The 23,414-nt window shown below is 31.9% G+C and overlaps 2 protein-coding genes across 2 annotated transcripts; one reads left to right on the top strand and one right to left on the bottom strand.

Moving 5' to 3' along the window:
* Positions 1-2,156: 2,156 nt before the first annotated feature.
* Positions 2,157-12,137, top strand: LOC134721287 (uncharacterized). Its single transcript, XM_063584167.1, has 6 exons — positions 2,157-2,310; positions 6,297-6,480; positions 7,790-7,951; positions 9,324-9,534; positions 11,061-11,256; positions 11,724-12,137. Exons 2-6 carry the CDS (start codon positions 6,307-6,309, stop codon positions 11,923-11,925), a joined length of 945 nt encoding a protein of 314 aa, XP_063440237.1. The 5' UTR covers positions 2,157-2,310; positions 6,297-6,306; the 3' UTR covers positions 11,926-12,137.
* Positions 12,138-14,037: 1,900 nt separating this feature from the next.
* Positions 14,038-22,480, bottom strand: LOC134721286 (uncharacterized). The gene is made up of 2 exons (XM_063584166.1): positions 22,368-22,480; positions 14,038-15,975 (listed from the first exon to the last, which is right to left on the bottom strand). Exon 2 carries the CDS (start codon positions 15,959-15,961, stop codon positions 14,447-14,449), a length of 1,515 nt encoding a protein of 504 aa, XP_063440236.1. The 5' UTR covers positions 15,962-15,975; positions 22,368-22,480; the 3' UTR covers positions 14,038-14,446.
* Between the last annotated feature and the right edge of the window lie 934 nt (positions 22,481-23,414).

The raw sequence follows: 23,414 nt of genomic DNA on the forward strand, positions 1-23,414 counted from the left end.
TGTTCACATAAAATGACAAAATGTGTAGGAAAAGAAGCAAGAAATGTTCACTCTACTTCTGTATGTACTAGTCGCTTACATTGGTCACCATCTATGTTTGTTTCAGTCCTTTAAAAAAATGTCAATGGTGCTTATTTATATTTATCTGTTGTGCTGTGCTGTTTCAGTTTTACATGTCCTCATTCTGTGATCACTATTTCACCTCTCCTGTTTTGAAAAAATGTTTATGCTAATATTTTCTGCAATAAGTTGAAAAGGCACAGATGCTATGACTAAACAGAAATGTGAGGTACATGTATATGTGTCAAGGAGACAACAACCCAACGACAACAATATTCTTGGCACATTTATGAATGTTTAAAAATTCTTGTGAAGTTCAAAAGCACATAACGTGTACTTATTTTATATCCATGACCTGGTACATGTATGTACCTATTGATGCATTCCGTCCTAACTGACACAAGTTGTGGGAAGAGACCAAGCAGTTGATATGCTTATAAAAATCTGATATTAAAATGAATTCCTGTATAACAAATTCCGGGAATGAGACTTTTATTTAAAACAGATGAGATATTTGTGGTTAAGGTTTAAACAGAAGCAGCAGATGTCAAGGGGCAAATCAAAAAGTACAAGGTCTTGTAACACAGAGAAAAAAATAACAAATGAAATGAAAATAACTGCACAGAAAATTACCTTGAACAACATAAACCCACAAAAGATCAGATAAAACTTGTGCACAATTTTATTCAAAATCTTTCTAATTTCAAACTCAAGATTCACTGTGTATATATGTCTCTGGAAAGAGTAAAGATAAGAATGTTGAAATACTCCAGTGGTTTATGAAACAAAACATTAAAATTCTACAGTTGAGCAGGAACATATATATTAACGTAAGATAAATATACTGTTCCCAGAGTTGAGCAGAGCATTTTACTGTACTTATGAAACATATTGTTTTTAATTAAAGTCTGTGATATTAAGTCTTTAAAAAAATACAAATAATGACGGATTCATATATTCAATATTTCATGGCAGAAAAAAATAGTGATTTCGACAACACTATAATGTATGTTCATTGAGGAAATTTACGCAAATGTTCCATAAATAATTTTATTTTAGGTCAATCGACAATTAAACATTATAATTAAATTAAAACAGATATAAATTCAGTTTCTCACGAGACAAAATTCGGCCACAAAATTCTACTGGCTACATTTTTTATATATATGACCAGAGACATATAATGTCTCTGATATGACAAAGTTGCCTCATTTCTTTTTTTGACATGTTAAAAGACTCTTTTTGTTTTCCTGATTGAATATACACTATAGTATTGCCGAGTGCTTCTGTTAAAATAAAGTTCTGGTCATGGTTAAAATAGTATGTCAGAATTTGTTAATCTTTAAAAAACAATTGCCAAGTAATAATCCATTTAGAATTCACCTCCGGTAATATTCAGGTGATCGGAGGGCAATAAATTGCGTAATCGCACACCTGTGAATCAACAATCACAACTCTATTAAGGACCTAATTACCGGAAAATCGGACAAAAGAAATTATAATATAATCTGATATAATTTTCCCATTGCTTTTCTTGATTATCTATCGAGGTTATTCATCCCCGTTCTAAATTTTATCGACGAGAATCTCATTCTGGGCCGCGATCTTTAACGGGATTTCACGGAGTTGCCAATCTCTGTGTATATATGTCTCTGGTTTAAACTAGTGTCCAATCTTATGTAATAATGCGGTGTCCCTAGCCTCAAACTTTGTAAAAAATAAATAATGTAACGTTAGCGATACATGACCATGAACTTAGAAGGCTAAATTAAAAGATTGTCTTGAAATCACACTTTTAATGTAATCGGATTAAAAACGATTAGGTATTTAAAGATAAAAACACTTAAATTAAACAAACGTACAATTTAAAACCAAAATAATCACTTTTTGAAATTCTTTATAGAAACAGTTACTTATAGTTGATTTCCAGTACAGATTCCCTTCAGATTCCTTTTCATCAGCGTCACTTTCCCCCGATTATGTTAGCGTCAGATTTTTATTTTTCCACTTGGTTAAAAAAACCTTGGTTTTTATGTTTCATAACACGCCGGTTTAACACAAAAGAGATGACCCAATGTTGTTATGTAAATATTATACTCGTTCCCTGTTATTTTTATTACCACTCTGTAGGTGGGTAGTAAGATACCAGTTAACCGAAGGCCGGTAATCACGTGTATTTACACACATGTTTATCGTTACACAACTTTATTGTCAACAACTTAAAAATAATCTTGTTTGACTGGTGAAAAGGTAGGTTCTTTATTTATTTTTTTACAAAATGATGAATTTGATGCGGGTAAAGGATTACTTGTTGCATCTGTAGTTTAATATATTTTCAGCTATCTATTTTGAGAATTTTATAATTGATGATCATCATGATATGTTTACCGTTTGAAGAAATCGACGAAGGGAGGGGCGAGTTCATTTACCCAGTGGTTAGGAATCATTCTCTCATGGGAAACTAGCACTTTAGGTTCCGCCCTGTCAATCCCCCTGTTTAAAAACTCTCTTGCAAGTTTTAATGTTTTGTTGACCATTTGTTGACTGATCAATGTTTCTTTACGTTGTTGTTGTTTTTATTTATTAATTTATATTACCGCGGTGTTGGCTGTTTACATTGAACTTTTTATTAACCCTTTGGTGATGTATGTCTGATTTTAAGATAAAGTTATAAGTGTAAAATGTGTCTAACTGTCAAATTCAATACCCGTAACTTTAAAATCATGAGAGACAAAATGTAAACCTGAACATATAAAAAACTTAAACACTTTCTATGTTACCTATGCTTGTCAAAATTATATAATGTGTTTTTTTAAGATTCGATAGATGAAACATTAAGAAGATACATACAATAATGTATAAGCTCATTTTTTTTTTTCAATTCGTGAAATTCATTCATCATGTACTGTGTATCTAAAGTTAATTGTTGTCGTTCTAGGTGGTACTTAAAATAGGAAAGTTTATGCTTTTATAGTCTACATTTTATATGCGGTATCTTGATTTAATCACATTTGCTTTCAGTATAGAAAGATCTATGAATAATAGACCCTAATAAAAAGTATTTGCACGAGTTGATACATGTACAACGTATTTTGGTGGTAGAGGTCAATAAACTCAACAGGATCACAATTGTTTATATCTACGTCAGATGCGTGTTTCGTGACGAAAAGACTTGAATCGTTGACGCTCGAATCAGAAATGAACAAGGACAACTAAAGTACGAAGTTGGAGAGCATTAAGGACTCATTGTTAGCCATAAATGTTTCTAATAAGATAAATGAAAATTTATCCTAGTTTAAATTGTACATATTTTCTATGTAATATCTTGTATCTGGTTGTAGCAATACGTATATCTTAGGTACCAAGGGTACGTAAGAATACTATATTACAGATTTATGTTTAAGATACTATCGGACCGTTTTATTGAATAGCAAATATTTAGTCAAAACACGTAGATAAGAAATAAATTTTCTACTGTAACATATTTATTTGGTTCTTAAAAATATACTGTGTGTATAGTGCTTTTAATGTTTATACTCGACAAAGAAAACTTTAAATCAAAAGTTTAAAAGATGTATCGAATGTAAAACCAAGATACCGTATATATTACATAAACAGAAAATCATAAACCTTCAGACGTAAGATTTTGGATCTCATGACTAAAACGCTTAACCCCATTTTAATCGCAAAGATGTGACCGGAAGGTGACTGGAAACTTAAACATAAATCGGATGTCAAAGTGTCAATCAATTTAAGGGTAAACGCGTGTTGCAATTTTCATCCTTACTATGATGAAAAATTTAAAATTATGTATACCTGACAGTATTAAAGTCATGTCTTATGTGTTATATACGGATACATTTTAGTGTTTTATAATTTATCCGAGCCGAGAGACGAAACATACCCGCAGTATGATAACAGTCTAGTCGTAAACAAATTGACAATAGCATTGCATAAAAACGAAAAACGACTAACATTGGAAAAGGAAAGATTACCGAGAGTCCAAAATCGAGATAAGATGTATTTTGTTTAAATGATAAATGTTAACAACATCATGATAATCAAAAAACGTTTAAGACTTCACTGGCAAAAAAAGTCCCAGTTAATTAAGTATTTATTTCATGGGTTTTTTTTTGTTGCATGGATCAATAAAAACGGTTATGCTTAGATAACCTCAAAGGCGGTTCGGTTAAACCACTATGTATACACTTGTTACACCTCGTACAGTCAAACTAAGATTTAACCTCAAACTAATTGCAACAGAAAATGTTTTACTTCTAATCTATAGTATTATGCCCTTTATATACACAGAAAAAAGTCCCATAAAATCTAACTTGAGGAAAACTCAAAATCAGCATTTTAAATTTCCTATGGAAATTAACATTGGGAGGGGAGATAACTCTTGCAAAAATTAGTCTTTTTTGGTCAGTTTTTGGTTGTTTTTCTTAAAATTTATGTATAGTAGGATACTTTGATGGGGTTATAAGTTTGTATTTGACTAAATTATATAATCTTCTGCTCATGAAATGTACAAAACCGAAGTGTTATGGGTAGTTTTATTTTTTTTGTACATTTTTCATTAAAGAAATTGCAAATTTGAAGCTTTGTAACCATTTTGAAAAAATAATGTGAAAATTTGGTATTGTTTATATCTGTATATTATATTTTTTCAGCAACTAACTTATCTTAGGAAACTTTAAACTAAAAAAAGAAGAATACATGCTTAATTATTTTTATTTAATTTGAGATTCTTTACCTTGACATGTTGAAAAATTCAATAAATGGTCAACTAATAAATTACGAAATCTAGATTATAGCTTGATAAAATATATGAAAACAACTTTAGAGTTGTTTGTTATACTCTAAAGACCGCTTAAAAATCAAGAATCCATACATTCTGATGAATAGAAGCGGTAAAGTTATAATTTTGTATCAATTTTTATTGATATTTCTGCCTATTTTGCTAGAGTTATTTCCCTTTTCAATGCAAATCTCCATAGGAATTTTAAATGGTGATTTTTTTAGTTTTCCTCAAGTTAGATTTTATGGGACTTTTTTCTGTGTATATTTGGGGTATAATGCTAAAGATTAAAACTTTAAAATCTTCTGTTGCAATTACTTTCAGGTTAGGGTCAAATTTATGCTAGATTGACTGGACTATTATATACGGATACATTTTAGTGTTTTATACTTTATCCGAGCCGAGAGACGAAACATACCCGCAGTATGATAACAGTCTAGTCGTAAACAAATTGACAATAGCATTGCATAAAAACGAAAAACGACTAACATTGGAAAAGGAAAGATTACCGAGAGTCCAAAATCGAGATAAGATGTATTTTGTTTAAATGATAAATGTTAACAACATCATGATAATCAAAAAACGTTTAAGACTTCACTGGCAAAAAAAGTCCCAGTTAATTAAGTATTTATTTCATGGGGTTTTTTTTGTTGCATGGATCAATAAAAACGGTTATGCTTAGATAACCTCAAAGGCGGTTCGGTTAAACCACTATGTATACACTTGTTACACCTCGTACAGAAAGAACAAAAAATATTGACTAAATGCATACATTATTAAAAATAGAATCCGACAGTAGCACACATGCCAAAGAGGGAACTCTGTTTGATTTCAACTGGATGTATACATACGCAGGCACGTCCGACTGGAATAGAGATGTAAAAACCGAAGCTTCGTGGAAAGTGACATGTTTTACGCTAAATAATTTTATGTCCCATATTGACATTTTAATGAAACACAGTTTTGACCCTCTTCTCACTTTAAGAGTGCGAACTCAACAGATATTTAATTAAAGATATAATTCAAAATAAAAAAAAGGTGTATGAAACAATTTTCGAAACAAAAACTTACAAGACCTCAAGAATTAATCATTACCACCAATACAACTTGTAATGCGAATGCTTTTATTTGAAATTACTTTGAATTGACATACTTTTCGAGAACAAGTTGATTTTCTTAAAAAATTACAACTTTTGTAAGCACTTATGGAATATTTTCCTATTCACATAAGGCAACTCTTTTAATACCTATTTTCTCATTATTATTCAACCATTAATAGACTATTGTAGTTCAGTTTAGGGGAGTGGGTAGTTAATTAAGCATACCTTCACTAAAACATACACTTTCCCTTTTGTAACAACTTTGTGTCATTCGAAGATTAGCTGCTGCAGAGGAGAAACATATCTTCTAAGTTTTATTTTTCATTATATTTTAGATAGACGAACATGATTATCTTCGATGCTGATGAAAACAACTTGGCAATATGTGCCATAATAACTGTCGCGATGCAGTTCATATTCTTTTTGGTTGCATGCACGTGTAAATTTGACAAAGTTACAGATTTTGCTGGTGGAACAAATTTTGTAGTGTTAGCGGTGTTTACGTTTTGCCTAGCAACGGTTAGTTGACATTGCTACTATTTATCATCATGTTTAGTCTTAAGTTTTATTAAATTCATTGTACACTGAGCTTGTTTCGATTACTTTTATATTTCATCCAAGTTCAGTCTTTATAAATAAGTTTTTTGGAATACTAAAGCTCCGGTCACAACAGATCGTACGATTTTTTGTCGTGGAAGATCTATAAAAAATTTATCGTGGAACTGTCGTGCAACTTGAACTGTCAAAAAAATATTGCGAGTGATCACATCAGCTAAGACATGTCCACGATGGTTCCACGATGGGTACACGACCGAAAAAAATGTAATTGTACTGTCGTGGGTTTGTCACAAGTCGACTCGGCCATACAACAGCCGTGCGACAGTCGTGCGACAATAGTGAGTTGTTTGGGGCTATTTTTCAGGTTTTCTTGGCATGGGATTCGCGTGTAACTGTCGTGTCACTGTCGTGCCGCTGTCGTACGACTATCGTACGATTATCGTACAACAGTCGTGGGTCACTTTTTGAATCACGTTTGAATCCGAACTACTAGTATATAAAGAAGGCATGATATATTGCGTGCCATTTGCCAATTGCTTTCAATATTATTCAGGGTTATTATAAGTTCGGTCCAAGAAAACGACTTTCTCTTGTCAAGAGTCCGGCAAGGCTTCTATTCAGCAAGGCAAATCGTAACGTTTTGGTGGAATAGCCATCCCCTTTAAACGGCAGGCAGTATGTTATTTACATTCATTCCCGTCGAATTGTGTTCTTCTAAAAAAACGAAAATATGTTGCACGACTAACTTACTACTGTGCATTGTTACAATGTTGTGCGAGCATCGTACGAAATTTGGTATGCGTGAGGCAATCGTGCGACTGTATCACTAGTGTCTTGCGACAGTCGTGAGATTGTCGTACGACAGTCACAAGACAGTGTTCTAAATATCGTGCGACTGTCGTACGACAAACACAAATGACCTGCGATTTCATCATATTTCTTGTCGTGGCGCTGTATAGATGTGTCGTGAGTTCGTTGTGACCAGGGCTTAAAAATGTAATTAGACTTCCTGAAATCCATGTGTGTATATTAAATTACAATTTCCTACAAATGCAGTCCCGATGACTTTCATTCTTGGCTTTTCTGATAGTTACATGTAAATTCAGTCAGAATTGTATTATATGTCTCCGATTCAGTAATAGATTTTATGACTATTATTAAAAGATTATGTTACAGAAGCAATTTTTTATGTTAATCGTAAACTAACTTTGATATTTTTCAATATAATCGTGAATATTTATGTAAATCATGTGTAACACTTCATTTGTAGACATGGAATTGGCGCCAAATTGTGCTGACGGCATTTATAGTAATTTGGGGATTACGACTGTCTGGTTATCTACTATACAGAATTATAAAAATCGGAGAAGATAAAAGATTTGATGACAAAAGAGAAAACTGTCTCGCTTTTGCCGGATTTTGGACTTTCCAGGTAGTAATGGATTCATCTATTTGTTCAAATGCACCCTATCAAACGGCAGATGCTACCAGTAACACAGACCAAACTCGGCTCTACACGATAGCAAAATCTGTTGAATGTCAATGTTGTTCGGAACAGCAGACAAAAACTGCTGTTCCCGATATAAAAAAAACACGTGTCTTTTTTGAAACATATAATATGGTATTTGAGGTGATGATAGCTGGTAGTAAGAAGTTAGTATATTTTGTCATTGACATCTGAAGGGTGTATCAGAAGGTTTCCTATCGATTCGGCCACAAGTTGATCTGTCCCAATGTTTATTGCGTGTATATCATTTCCTTTTATTTTTGTATGTTTGTATGTCCTACCAAACTTCTGTTGCATATTCCTCAAAAACCACAATGTCAATAAGAGTTTCCTCAAATTCGAGATTAGGCTTTTTGTTAGCATGCGTTTTCCGATTCATTGCTCATCATACGTCTGTTTACCAAATACTCATATTTTCTTACATATAGTGGTCATGTACGAAATTTTCGTTCCGCATTTTCCCTAGAAGCTTACTTATAAATTTGTAATCGGGCATCATGTAAATATGTTGTACCCCTTAAATGTTTCTTTATATCTATTAATGTTCATTTTCTGCTTACCAAATATTCAAAGCGATGGAACCGTAAGTCCTTTCCTTATACACTTAATTCACCAGAATTAAACTGTACGGAGCAATGTCTGCCTACTTACTGTTTATTTGTTTAATATTGTTGTTGTTGCTTTTCTGCATGCTTTAGAATGATGAAAATATATAGCCCACAAGAATGCATCATTGCGCTTGTGTCTAAAAATCAATAAAATAAAGCATCTTCTGACAATAGACTCGGATTTCTTTTGAATTGAATTTTAACTGTACGTATTGTTATGCGTTTACTTTTCTACATTGGCTAGCTGTATAGGGGAGGGTTGAGATCTCCCACACGTTTAACCCCGCCGCATTTTTGAGCCTGTCCCAAGTCAGAAGCCTTTGGCCTTTGTTAGTCTTGTATTATTTTAATTTTAGTTTCTTGTGTACAATTTGGAAATTAGTATGGCGTTCATTATCACTGAACTAGTATATATGTGTTTAGGGGCCAGCTGAAGGTTGCCTCCGGGTGCGGGAATTTCTCGCTACATTGAAGACCTGTTGGGGACCTTCTGCTGTTGTTTTTTTTCTATGGTCGGGTTGTTGTCTCTTTGACACATTCCCCATTTCCATCCTCAATTATATTTTAAAGTATGAACAAAATGTTCATGACAATCTTGGCTAAGAAATCTAATAGATATAGGAAGATGTGGTGTGAGTGCCAATAGACATTGATAGTATATAGATTTAATAATATTCATTATTTTCCAGGCGGTTTGGGTGTTCACAGTAAGTTTACCAGTTATCTTTGTAAATGCACCAGCTAGTGCTAAAAAGTTAAATCCAGTTGATAATTGGACACCACAAGATATAGTTGGAGCTATTTTCTTTATTGTAGGATTGTTATGTGAAGCTTTTGCTGATATACAGAAGTTTAACTTTCGTAACAATCCTATCAATAAAGGAAAATGGTGCGATATTGGTAAATATATTATGAAAATAGATGAGGACGTTCTTAAATGTAACATGTACATAATGGAGAAGTTATTGAAAGATAACTGATATTAAAAAGAACACCAATTAACATTAGAGTTTGCATGAAAGTTATCAACATGAATTCACCAAATTTTATGGCATACTAACTCATTGGGTAAACTGAATAGATTTATATATAAGTTTTCAATTGAATGGCAACGTGTCTTTAATACTAAGTGTGATCACGTGTTTATAACCAAAGGTTTATAGTCCATCGCACTCCTCTCCCTGTCCACACTTATCCTTTAATCGTTTATGTCCAAGTCAGATTTCGACAACATGTTATTTATCAATATTTAATTTTGGATGTAAAGCTTCTTCTGATTGGCTGACGTTATTTTGTTATCAGCCCATAGACATAATTTAGTCATGTGACCGTGACGTCATCAATGTTTTTTCATGGTTTTCTATGGTTTAAAATGGAATTTAGAATCAAATTATAAGAAATGACTGTAATATTTTTTCTGTCTATTCGAAATAACATAAAAAATGTGGTGCACACTGTTAAATAACCCGCTACGCACGTTATACAGTGAGTACCATATTTTTTTATGTTATTTCTTCATAGACAGTAAAAATATTACAGTCATTCCTTCAATGTTTTTCTTATTTGATGATTGTAACTATGTTGATAGTAGATGTTTGAAATTTTCATTCTGACCAAACTTTTGTCAACTAAGAGTTTAAGGTATGGTACTTGTCTATTTCTAAAGACGGCTGTTTGTTGTTCAACTATTTATTGTTTTCGTCATTCGATAGAAATGTACAAGGCTCTTTAAGAAAAAAGAAATAAAGCTATCATGTTCTCCTGTACACATTATGTCCAATCATTAAATAATCATAGAGTGTTATGCCTATCATCAGCGTATCGAGATCGAATTGAGATATAAAAAAATATTTCCTGTTTTGTGACTATAAACTGTATAGACTGTATTTCTAAAGTGGGCTAAACATATGCTCTCCAATTTTTGTTTTGAATAAAAAACAAAAAAATCGTTTTCCAAAATTTTATTCTCCTTCCGAATGATTTAAAGTAGTGATTTTAATCCCAACATATTTATAACTGCTGATTAAATTTTTGTATATACATTGTATTTTTGTATTTTTATTCTGATTGCAACCTCTTCCATAAGTAGGACAATTAGAATATGACAGACTCTTCTAATTCTTTCGTATCCGACATCAAACTTTAAACTGACTATAGGACTTTTAAAGCTGTTCGGTGTGAGCCAACTTTGAAGGCTCTGTGTTGAAGCTGTACTTTAACCTATAACTGTTAACTTTTTATATTGTAATTTGGATGAGCAGTTGTCTCATACAATATCTGAAATGTGTTTGTATAAATTTAATTCTGCAATTGCTGTACAAAATCAAAGTTTTTAAATCAAATACTATTTCCATTTTGTGTTTATTGTTTATTGTTTATGATGTGAATGATACGTTCAGTTGCCTTTAATTTAACTTTGATTTCAGGTTTGTGGAAATTCAGCAGACATCCTAACTATTTTGGAGAAATAGTAATCTGGTGGGGAGTATTTATTATCAGTACAAGTATACTGACCTATGGACAGTGGGCTGCCATACTTAGTCCCCTTTTCACAATGACCATACTGTTATTCCTTAGTGGAATACCTCTTTTGGAAAAGAAGTCAGATGAACGTTATAGAAAGTAAGTAAATATTTTCCAGTTAGTTATTTCAGAATCACATTTTAAACGCTGAAAAATTAAAGTCTTTGTTTTAAAAGTCTGTAAATTGAGTCGCTGTATGAAACCATACAAATAGATGTGGTATCATTGCCAATAAGCAATAGACATATGCTGTTGAGTCCATCGGACATGAATTGGGTTTGTTACCGGATGACATATCTTTATGAATCGTAAAACATTTGTACATGAGAAGAAGCCACAATTTTTCACTCTCCAAGCATACTAATACCATGAATCCTTGGAATACAATTTGGCCTCTGAAGTATACAGATTCTATTTCTTTGTTTTTGTTTTTCTTTAAATGAGGTGATACACATATAACATTTTGATCTTATACTGTGTATGCCAACACATGATTGCATCTTATCTTTATCATGTTAATTTGTATCTTTATTTTAATGACAAAATATACTTTCTCTTAATTTCAGGAATGAGTTATATATTGACTATAAGAACAGAACAAGTGCTTTAGTTCCTCTACCTCAGTCATGTTATGGAGCGTGTCCTAATTTTCTGAAATGTCTCTGTTGTTTTGAGTTTCCGTTATATGACCACATGAATGAAGAAAATGAGAAAATTGAAATCAAATCTGATAACGCAGAACCTGATGCCATTGATATCAGGACTTGATAATGGCCAAAATGTCTTTTATTGCGCCAGTAACTTACATGGAATCAGTGTTGAAACATGCCCAAGAACACATGTTCCTATCGTCGAGAGCATATGCGAACAACGATGATTTATTACCTACATATTTTTATGAAAATTTTGTTGCGCCATTTTGAAGTTAACAGTTGTTAGAACAAGTTGAGAGTTATAATTAAATGTTTGTAAATTCGTTATTTGAGCATATTATCTTATTTCTTTGCATCAGTATGCGTACATACATATCTTCAATGTGAAACTGATGAGAAGCTTGGTTATCAAGTGGTGTTTGTTGTTTTCAGTTATGGCTGTTGATTGCTTTCTTTATATATTCTTCCTTTATTTGCATTTTATAAAATGCCAATCTTAAAAATGATAAGAGTATATTGTTGACTAACATATTCTTATATAATAAGACGAAATCTAAGCACCTGGTTTCTTTTAATAATTAGTTACTCAATGCATCATAAAATTTGGCTTTTCATTGTAATGAAGTATGGAGACCCCAGTAAATGATAGAAATCATTACATGTAGTTGGCAAAGTAATAAACAATACTAAGATGGAATTAAGTAAAACGAAACTGTCTTTCTCAAAACACAAATAACGAATATCTCACTACATTACTGCGACGGTAGATTACCAATGGCAAAGTCTCGATAATCGATAAAGAAGAGACTATCAATTTAAGAAACAAAAATTGCAGGTATCAGATGAACTCCGCCAGGAGCAAGTTCGAGTGCCTCAGTAGGGTTAATGTATATCGCTTATTAGTTTTAACAACGACGCAACGTTTTGATCAATCTATTTCTGAGTGTGACCGTAAAACTTGTATAGTGTCGAATTCAATCATTCTTCCACATATCTCCTGTTTGAGTAGTTTTTAAACGACCGCAAAAATAGATTTTTTTTTCGTATATTGGTATCACGTTGGCGTCGTCGTCCTTAGACATTTGGTTTTCGCACTCTAACTTTAGTAAAAGTAAATAGAATTCTATGAAATTTAAACACAAGGTTTATGACCATAAAAGGAAGGTTGGGATTAATTTTGGGAGTTTTGGTCCTAACAGTTTAGGAATTAGGGGCTAAAAACTGGTTCCAAAATAAGCATTTTTCTTGGTTTTTGCACAATAACTTTAGTATAAGTTAATAGGAATCTATGAAGTTTTCACACAAGGTTTATGACCACAAAAGGAAGGTTTGGATTGATTTTGGGAGTTTCAGTCCCAACAAATTAGGGGCCAAAAGGGTAAAAAATTAAACTTGTTTGATTTCATCAAAATTTGAACTATTGGGGTTCTTTGATATACCAAATCTAACTGTGTATTTAGATTCTTAATTTTTGATCCCGTTTTCAATTTGGTCTACATTAAGGCCCAAAGGGTCCAAAATTAAACTTTGTTTGATTTCAACAAAAATTCAATATGTGGGGTTCTTCAATATGCTGAAACTAACCATGTATTTAGATTTTTAATATTCAGGACCGCTTATTAAATTGGTCCACATTGAGGTCTAAAGGGTCCAAAATTGAACTTTATTTGATTTCATCAAAAATTGAATTCTTGGGGTTCTTTGATATGACGAATCTAACAATGTATTTAGATTTTGGATATTGGAATACCACAAAGGGATGGTAAGAATTGTCTTTGGGAGTTATGGCTCAAACCATTAAGGAATAAGGTGCACAAAGGGGAGGGGAAGGGTTTCCAGGTTAATGGACAATTACTTAAGAACAAAACATAAGTTAAAAGCAGTTTATAAGGTTGGTAATTTAAAGTCATTTTAATATCTCACCTAAACTGCTCTTAAATGATGTATATTGGAAATTTGCCAAAAACTTTATTATTAATAAATTCCATTGGATATTTGCCAAAAACTTTAGGTTAATGAACTTCATTGGAAATTTTCCAATATAAAATGTTGCATTAGAGTTATCTTGCTTTGTCCAGAATAGTAGTTAAATCAACTTAAATCATGACTGTATGACATTTTATATCTTATTATGTATTTACATGATTAGTTATTGTTGAAAACTCCATAAGAAATTTGAATTGAGATCATTTTTTGGAATAAGGGAGGTTAAAAAAATTGTGGGGTTAAATTTTTCTTATTTCAGATTTCATAATGAAAAAGAAAATTTCTTCAAATATCAAAGGAATAATATTCAACAGCATACTGAATTGCTCAAAAAGCAAAAAAAATCATTTTAAGTTCATTAGAACACATTCATTCTGTGTCAGAAACCTATGCTGTGTCAACTATTTAATCACAATCCAAATGCAGAGCTGTATCCAGTTTGAACGTTCTGTCCACCCTAGCCCCAACCGTTCAGGGTTCGACCTCTGCGGTCGTATAAAGCTGCGCCCTGCGGAGCATCTGGTTTAAAAAGTTTTTGTAACAATAAAATTCGCATAATGTAACTCTTTGTAAACTATACTGAGAGTAAAAAGAATAGCACATTTGGTTTAAAGCTTTCTTCATGTCTTTGTTCTTCAAGCTCGTGTCATTTATTGAAGACGAAAAAGGTGCGCCATTCCATTTTTCTTATAACATAATAGTAGTTTCTTGTGATGCTTGTCATAGAAAAGTCCACGGGGATGTTGTATCGCATTAATCTCGTTAATAAGTACCTCCGTTTTTTTACTATCATGTGAAATCATTATGACGACCCCGGAATCGGGTCCTGCTACAAAAATATTTCCATCATTATCTACGGCTAATGGAGCTGAATTCTTTTTTGCTTTGAGTCGGTCGTCACTTATCGTCCATATTTGTTTTCCTGATGTATCACAACAGTACACTTTATTGTTGTGATCAGCTGTGTAGTATATCCTCTTTTTATATACAGCAATATTCCCGATTCCGGCTATATCGACGTGTATTTTTCGTGCAACCTCTTTATCAATACTTACTTCCTTTATTCCAACGCCATAATCTACAAAATAGAGCTTTCCATCAGCATAGCAGATACCACGACTATAGTGTTCAATATACCTTGTAAGTCTTAACTCTTTTGAAGTTTTTATATTTACTATACTGATCAGTTTTGACGAATAAGATACAGCAACCTCATCCATACCAACAGCAGTTATATAAAACGGCTTTTCAGTTAGCGGTAAATCCTTAAAATATGCTCCATTCTCATGATGTATGACCAGTCGCTTATTACTACTGTCAATAAATACTGCAAGTTTATTAGGTAGTAAAACGCATCCGTATAATTCCATCAGGTGTTTTGATGAGTGTATATTAAAATCGTGTTCACATTTCAAGACATTTTTGTTAATATCTGGAGCCATTGGCAGCTCTATCTGTGCTTCATGTGATGAAGAAGTAGAATATGATCTAAATTTTGATATAAATTTGATCTCTCCCAATATATTTTCCGCTGAGGAAAAGAAGGGATTAATCTGAAAACCGATTTTATATTTCATATTACTTTCTTCCATAAATGAATTTCGTTCTTTGAATGCATTTTCTTCAGCCATTTTCATTTCAATAAAAACATGTTTATCTGTACCAGATTGCTTAATGGTTGATAGTCGTTTCTGTAATTTACAAATTCTCGACTCCTGTTGTAATAAATCTTGTTCTGCCTGTTTTACTTTTTCATTTCGGGATTCCAATTCACACAAAAGACTTTCTTGTTCTTGATGAATTTGTTCTATAATCTTTTGAACCTCCTTTCGGATTGTTTTTTCAACTTCTTGTAAGCTTGATAAATTATGTTTCTGGATTTGTATGCCCTCTTTTACGTTTTGCAAAACATCTAATATGTCTAGTTCAAGTTTGGCCATTGCTGTTGATGTTTTTACTTTTTGTGCTGCAATTTCAATTTCAAAGATTTGGTCCTTGCATTTTGAATGATCCAAACGATTACACACCACGCACAGTAATTTATCATGACATCTGCAAAAGAAGACGATTTCTTTCTGATGTATCTTGCACAAAATTTCGTCAGATTCAGTCGATGGATTGTTTACGAAAGAGGACTCGATGTGGGGTTCCCTTTTCTCTGCCATTTAAAGGCGTGTATCTGAAAAAACAATGAAAATCGAAATGTAAAGATAAATGTAGAACATAATGAGTTTCAAGCTCAATCACACGGTACTCGAACTCGTGAATGGTTGAAAGGACTTCACGATTTTTATACACCTACAAACAACTACTAGTATTAAAACAGTCCTACATTAAAGGGGGGAATCTCTTCGTCCTTGTATGATCTAGATGTTAGGTTTTCTGTTCGAAAACATTTACAAATACTTTCAAACCGGTATAATAGGACGTATGAGTGACATATACGAAAACAGGCCCGAACTGCACAATGTGTTGCAAAACAGAAACACAATGAGTGTATGTTTAATACGGCTCTATAAGTGGCAACTTAGACGACCGGTCAATGTTCTAAAGTCGTATTGGGATTTCTGAAACTATATCCGTTCGTTATAATTACTTCTTTTTATACGACCGCAAATTTTGAAAAAAAATTCGTCGTATATTGCTATCACGTTGGCGTCGTCGTCTGCGTCGTCGTCGGCGTCGTCCTCCGAATACTTTTAGTTTTCGCACTCTAACTTTAGTAAAAGTGAATAGAAATCTATGAAATTTTAACACAAGGTTTATGACCATAAAAGGAAGGTTGGTATTGATTTTTGGAGTTTTGGTCCCAACATTTTAGGAAATAGGGGCCAAAAAGGGCCCAAATAAGCATTTTCTTGGTTTTCGCACTATAACTTTAGTTTAAGTTAATAGAAATCTATGAAATTTTCACACAAGGTTTATGACCACGAAAGAAAGGTTGGGATTGATTTTGGGAGTTTTGGTTCCAACAGTTTAGGAATTAGGGGCAAAAAAAAGGGCCCAAATAAGCATTATTCTTGGTTTTCGCACAATAACTTAAGTTTTAAGTAAATAGAAATCAATGAAATTTAAACACAATGTTTATGACCACAAAAGGAAGATTGGTATTGATTTTTGGAGTGTAGGTCCCAACAGTTTAGGAATTAGGGGCCAAAAAGGGACCCAAATAAGCATTTTTCTTGGTTTTTGCACCATAACGTTAGTACAAGTAAATAGAAATCTTTGAAATTTAAACACAAGGTTTATGACCATAAAAGGAAGGTTGGTATTTATTTTGGGAGTTTTGGTCCCAACAGTTTAGGAAAAAGGGGCCCAAAGGGTCAAAAATTAAACTTTGTTTGATTTCATCAAAATTGAATAATTGGGGTTCTTTGATATGCCGAATCTAACTGTGTATGTAGATTCTTAACTTTTGGTCCCGTTTTCAAATTGGTCTACATTAATGTCCAAAGGGTCCAAAATTAAACTTAGTTTGATTTTGACAAAAAATGAATCGGTTGGGTTCTTTGATATGTTGAATCTAAAAATGTACTTAGATTCTTGATTATTGGCCCAGTTTTCAAGTTGGTCCAAATCTGGGTCCAAAATTAAATTTCATCAAAAATTGAATAAATGGGGTTCTTTAATATGCCAAATCTAACTGTGTATGTAGATTCTTCATTTTTGGTCCCGTTTTCAAATTGGCCTACATTAAGGTCCAAAGGGTCGAAAATTAAACTAAGTTTGATTTTAACAAAAATTAAATTCTTGGGCCTCTTTGATATGCTGAATCTAAATATGTACTTAGATTTTTGATTATGGGCCCAGTTTTCAAGTTGGTCCAAATCAGGATTTAAAATTTTTATATTAAGTATTGTGCAATAGCAAGTCTTTTCAATTGCACAGTATTGTGCAATGGCAAGAAATATCAAATTTCACAATATTGTGAAATAGCAAATTTTGTTTTGATTAGAGTTATCTTTCTTTGTCCAGAATATTAAGCAAGAAATATCTTATTGCACATTATTGTGCAATATCAAGATTTTTTTTTAATTGGAGTTATCTTTCTTTGTCCAGAATAAACTTAAATCTTTGTTATATACAATATACAATGTATATTCACTTTTTACTACCAACTGATAAATTTAAATAATCTTTACCATTCAGTGATAACACGCAGTTTTTTTTTACATCTTAATATTTTATGATGTATTTAAATGAGTATTTATTGTTGCAAACTCCAATAGAATATTTTAATTGAGATTAGTTTTGGAATAAGGGAAAGGGGGATGTGATTAAAAAATTGGGTTCAATTTTTCTCATTTGAAATTTCATAAATAAAAAGAAAATTTCTTCAAACTTTTTTGAGAGGATTAATATTTTGTTTATATTTTCATATTTTCCGGACCTACTTATAAACTATTTGTTTCAATTAAAAACATTTCATTATTAATGTTATTTGCAACCTTTTGAATTTCTTATCATATCTTTGTTTTAAAATTGAAGGAAATACCCTCCAACAGGAAATTTTAGACATTTGATTTGGAAAAGCCAAAGATGTATAATTCAAATGACAGCTTAATAGTAAAGGATGTTATGAAAAGATTTTTTTTCATCCTTGATGCAACACCTGTTTAAATTCGTATGCAATCATTCAATATTTCTTTTGAATACACATATCTTAAATATTTCATCATGAAAAACTCTATTTATAGGAACAAGTCATCACTGATGCATCACATTTTAAAGATTGAAATCATTTATAAACAGTCAGGATAGTTGTTTAATACTTCCTATTTTCAGAATTATAAGAACAAATATTGTAACCAGCATACATGTTTTAAATAGCCTGGACTCATATAAGTTTGTCAGATGTCAATATTTATGGTAAAATGTATAATCTAATAGTCGTCATCCTGCATTTATACCCATGAAAGAACTAAAATTGTTGGTGAAAAGGTATACAATCAAAGCTGAATATTTTGACATATATAATGACTGATTGAAACTGCAAACCCTTGCAATTTTGTGTACTTCACCAAGAACGAAAAAGATCAAAAACCATTTCAAAACAGTTATAAATGCTTAAACCTAATTATAAAAAATATATTGAAACATAAATTATCATCGATTCAAAAATAGCTTACTTTGTTGGTGTTGAGAGGTTTGGGGATATAAATCTACCGTGGAATTGATTTATTGTTATGTTTACGGCCCAGTGTCCTTCTCACTCAGAGGCAATTAAGAATGAGTCGTTTGAATTTTCTCAACACCATTGTTTTTATAACAAATAACTTACGACAATTAAATATGGGAAACATGAACCAAAAACAACCAATAAACTGCAGCCTCCTGATTTCGGAAAGGTACATACATCATGTGGCGGGGACAAACATATTCGAAGTCACAAACCCTCCACTAAACTGAGCCAGTGATGTAACAGAACGACATAAGAACAAACTAGAAAAGTCTGTTGAACGGGCTTTTTGTTATACATTTTTCGAATCAAAGTAAATAAGTATTTAAAAAGATAATGATAACTGTTTATTCAGGAAGTTAAATCTAACTACAAAAATACTAGTGATGATTTATTTCTATAAATATAGTTGCTTATACTAGTAATGAAAATATTTAAATTTTTGAATGACTAAATAGGAATATAAACACTTGTTGCGTCAATTATATATTCTTTTTAGAATATCCTTGTCTATCATTGTTTTATACATCTTTGGATTTTCCAATTTAGGGGTCTGAAAATTCCCGGATGATAAAGAATAAGAAAAAGTCCCTTTTAACTGATGTGTATAGTTTGTCTTTATGTGGTACTGTTGCACTAGTGTCCCAGGTTTCGGAAGTGTTGGCACCTTCAAACATGTTCAGCCGTGCCACACACTGTATAAGCTGTCCAAAGTCAGGATCCTATGATGAGTTTATTTGCAACTACTAGGTCGATACCACTGCTGGTGGAGATTTATTTCCCAGGGGGTATCACCAGCCATGTAGTCAGGACATCTGTGTTAACTAGAGTTATCATTGAGATGGTCATAATTATAAATTAACTGATAACAAAACTTTGAATTTTTGAAAAACTAAGGCTTTCCTACCTCAGGAATAGATAACCTTAGCTGTATTTGACAAAACGTTTAGGAATTTTTGGTCCTCAATGCTCTTCAAATTTCGTACTTAATTTGGCCTTTTTAACATTTTTTGATTCGAGCGTGACTGATAAGTCTTTTGTAGACGAAACACGCGTCTGGCGTAAATAAAAAAAAAATTATCCTGGTATCTGTGATGAGTTTATACTTCAATGCTTGTCTTTGGTTCATGCCTCTCATATTTGTTTTACGTAAATTGTTTTGTTAAATTTGACTGTTCTATAAATTGAAAATTGTTTCATGTTTTTCGTTTCGGGGACATGTATAGGCGGCTTTGCTGTATAAGGTTTTAATCATAATAACATGTCCTTATATTCATATTGTAAACCATTTATTTTATTCATAACAATGTATATGTTTTATATACACCGTTTACCCAATTAACACCAATTCATTGTATATGTTATTGTAAATGCTGAAGGATATATATCAATAAGTTACCATCTTTCTGTACTTGATTAAATAATAATGGAGAGAAACAAATGTGTCAAAGTAAATGTGGATGAATTTCTATCTCTAAGTTTTATAAGAAATCTTGATAAATTCAGATATTCAATTACATTCAATGGCATACTAATGTAAATGTATAAAGGGTACGGTATATGAATATGTAGTTCAATAAACTCGTCATACAATTATATAAGTCAGTAATTATATTAGATTGTTGAAAGAGCTCGTAAATTAAAAGAAATTACTCTATATTAAATAATTGTTCTTACAAGAAATTCTAAAAGGTTATCAGTTTTTTCATTGTTGTAAGATTTATACATTGCATGAAAACTATAGTTTGGATCGTTACTAAACATGAATTGCTATCAATGTAAAATACTTATGGTCCTACATCATGCTGAGAACTAAATTTCTCCACTGGCAAGTTTCTCTGAACACTAATGACAATTTTACACTAAATTTATCGGGTTTGTACAGACTGATACTTTTTGTCTATGAAATTATTTACATGTATTTATTGGTAGAAATTTGACTTTGTGCTAGCTTTGAGTAATGACATTTTGAATCGAAACTTTGTAACGTTTGTCTTTTTATTAAAGTTTTGGTAAATTCTTCATGTTGCACATGATCTGCTTACCCTCTAGAGCAACGGTAATTCAAGTTTTTTTGTGTGGTTTCTGTTGCTCAGTCTAGTTTACTAGTACTATGTGCGCGCGTTTCATCTACATGAGACTCACCAGTGACGCCCAGATAAAAAAAAAATACAAAACAAAACAAAGTACAAAGTTGAGGAACATTAAGTTCCCAAAATTCCAAAAATGTTGTGCCAAATACGACTTAGGTAATCTATTCCTGGGATAACAAAATCCTTAGTTTTTGGAAAAAATCAAAGTTTTGAAACAGAAAATTTATAAAAATGACCATATAAATGATGGTCATGTCAAAAGTGCTGACTCCTGGGATGGTGATACCCTTGGGGACGAAACGTGTATTGTTACATCCCTTCCAGTGTAAGGGAATGGTTAAGCGCTCATAAACCTATTAGATCCGTCTCAATCTCTATATTCATTTCCTTTAATCAAGTGGTTATGCTTCTTGTTTTTCTGTCACATTTGTTTTCTTTGTATTTCTATGGCAGACACATACAATTGTATTAATATATTTGTATGTTTATAGCATGAATCTGGTCGTTTGTGTTCTCTTCTAAATTATTTCACATCTTTGTCATTTATCAATCGTCCGCATTGATAGTTATCTCATTGACAATCATACCACACCTCCTTATTTTAATATTCATTTTGACTTCTTTGATATTAAGAAATGTTCATTAACCATTTTATTAATAAATGTAGCTTAATAGTTGTCGAAATTATTATCCTCCAAAAAAGGACAAACCCAATCATCGAAGATTTTGGACATTCGTACTTTCAAAACATATAAATTTCAACTCTAATTTGGTGGATCTTGAGAATAAGACCAGATTTATCCAGACATTGTGAACGTCGTAGATTTTGTTTGTTTAAAAAAACAAATAAAAAAAATGGTTTTGTTCTTTGCATTATTTAATTTCATACTTAAGTGATTTAGCATTCATTGTAAACCAGGGCATTTTGACAAATTTCTTTTTGTATCTATCTTTCAGATTTTAGGGAAAAAACATATACGTACATGCATGTATATTCAAGAGACTGCGAGCCCGACTTGTGTATCTAATTTTTACACAAATATTACAGTAAGTACAAAATGAATTTTAGGAGAGGTAGTTTTGTTCAGCCATATGGTCTTATATTATGACAAAGCATGATAAATGCGGGAAAACTTAGTACATTAAATGAATGACATCTAAGTGTCAATATACTAAGCATATAATTTAGCACGCATGTACATGAATATCATTTTCTTAAGACTCATCAGTGACATTTGTTTAAAACCAATTTGAAGACAAAATTAGCTAAATTTTGTAAAAAATCAAAATTGCACTTACATTAAACTGCACGAACAACGTTGATGTAGTCACCGTTTTTATATAAGGTTCAATATATATGAATAGGATCCTGTTACACATTAGGCGATAGCTAACCGAATTTCCAAATCTCACTTCCTTGTTCTGAATCAATGCACCTGTTTTAAAAATTAGATACGAGTTCATAAAACCTACATTAAAAAAGTCATATCATCTCTAGTTCGTGTTATTTAAACTTATTATAAGGATCAGCTGAAAACGTATGTGTTATATTAGCTTTTTAATATATTCATAAATAGTATTTGTGGTTAAGTTGACAATAGTACTATATATAATTATGCGGATGACAACAACACCTTATCCTATAATGATTTTGGCATACAGAATGTCATAAAAATTAAGAAAGTGTGGTCAAAATGCTGTACTGATTTGATTATTATTTAGTTAAAGCTCATCCAGATAAATTTCAAGCTTTGAAAATTGGCAAAACAAAATCTTAAAAGAAATAGAATTGAATGTAAAATGATAGGAGTTACATTAAATTCAAATTAAATCTTGGTAAACATTAATCTACGAGTTGTAAGAAGGCCTCTCGTCAACCTACCTAATGTTCTATATTTGATATACATTATATTTCTTTCCTTATATAGTAGTGTATTACCGTAATTACAAGGGCATTTCGTTAAAAATCACAACTCGTGTATAATCAAAAACCAATTGTTCAGGCGAACAATTGAAAGTCTTTCCAACAAAACAATGTATTTTAATATGAAAGTTGTGAAATTAAGTTTAAAAAGTCATTTCAATCGTCTAACGATAGCTTATTGTACGCTGGTTCCAAAACTATATGGTTTCTATACAATATGTTTTAAATAAGGGAGATCATTTCTACTTCCGGTTGAAAAAATGCTATTTCCGATAATATTTGAATATTTACTTGATACTGATTCCAAAAATGTCTGGTTCTATATACTTTTATATTAATAAGGTACAATAAATAGCTACTTCCGGTTTACACAAGGTCACTTCCAGTTGTTTTTTCAAGGTTAAGGTAGCACTCCACAGTTA

This window comes from Mytilus trossulus, chromosome 6, assembly GCF_036588685.1.
Source record: "Mytilus trossulus isolate FHL-02 chromosome 6, PNRI_Mtr1.1.1.hap1, whole genome shotgun sequence".
Classification (NCBI taxonomy): domain Eukaryota; kingdom Metazoa; phylum Mollusca; class Bivalvia; order Mytilida; family Mytilidae; genus Mytilus; species Mytilus trossulus.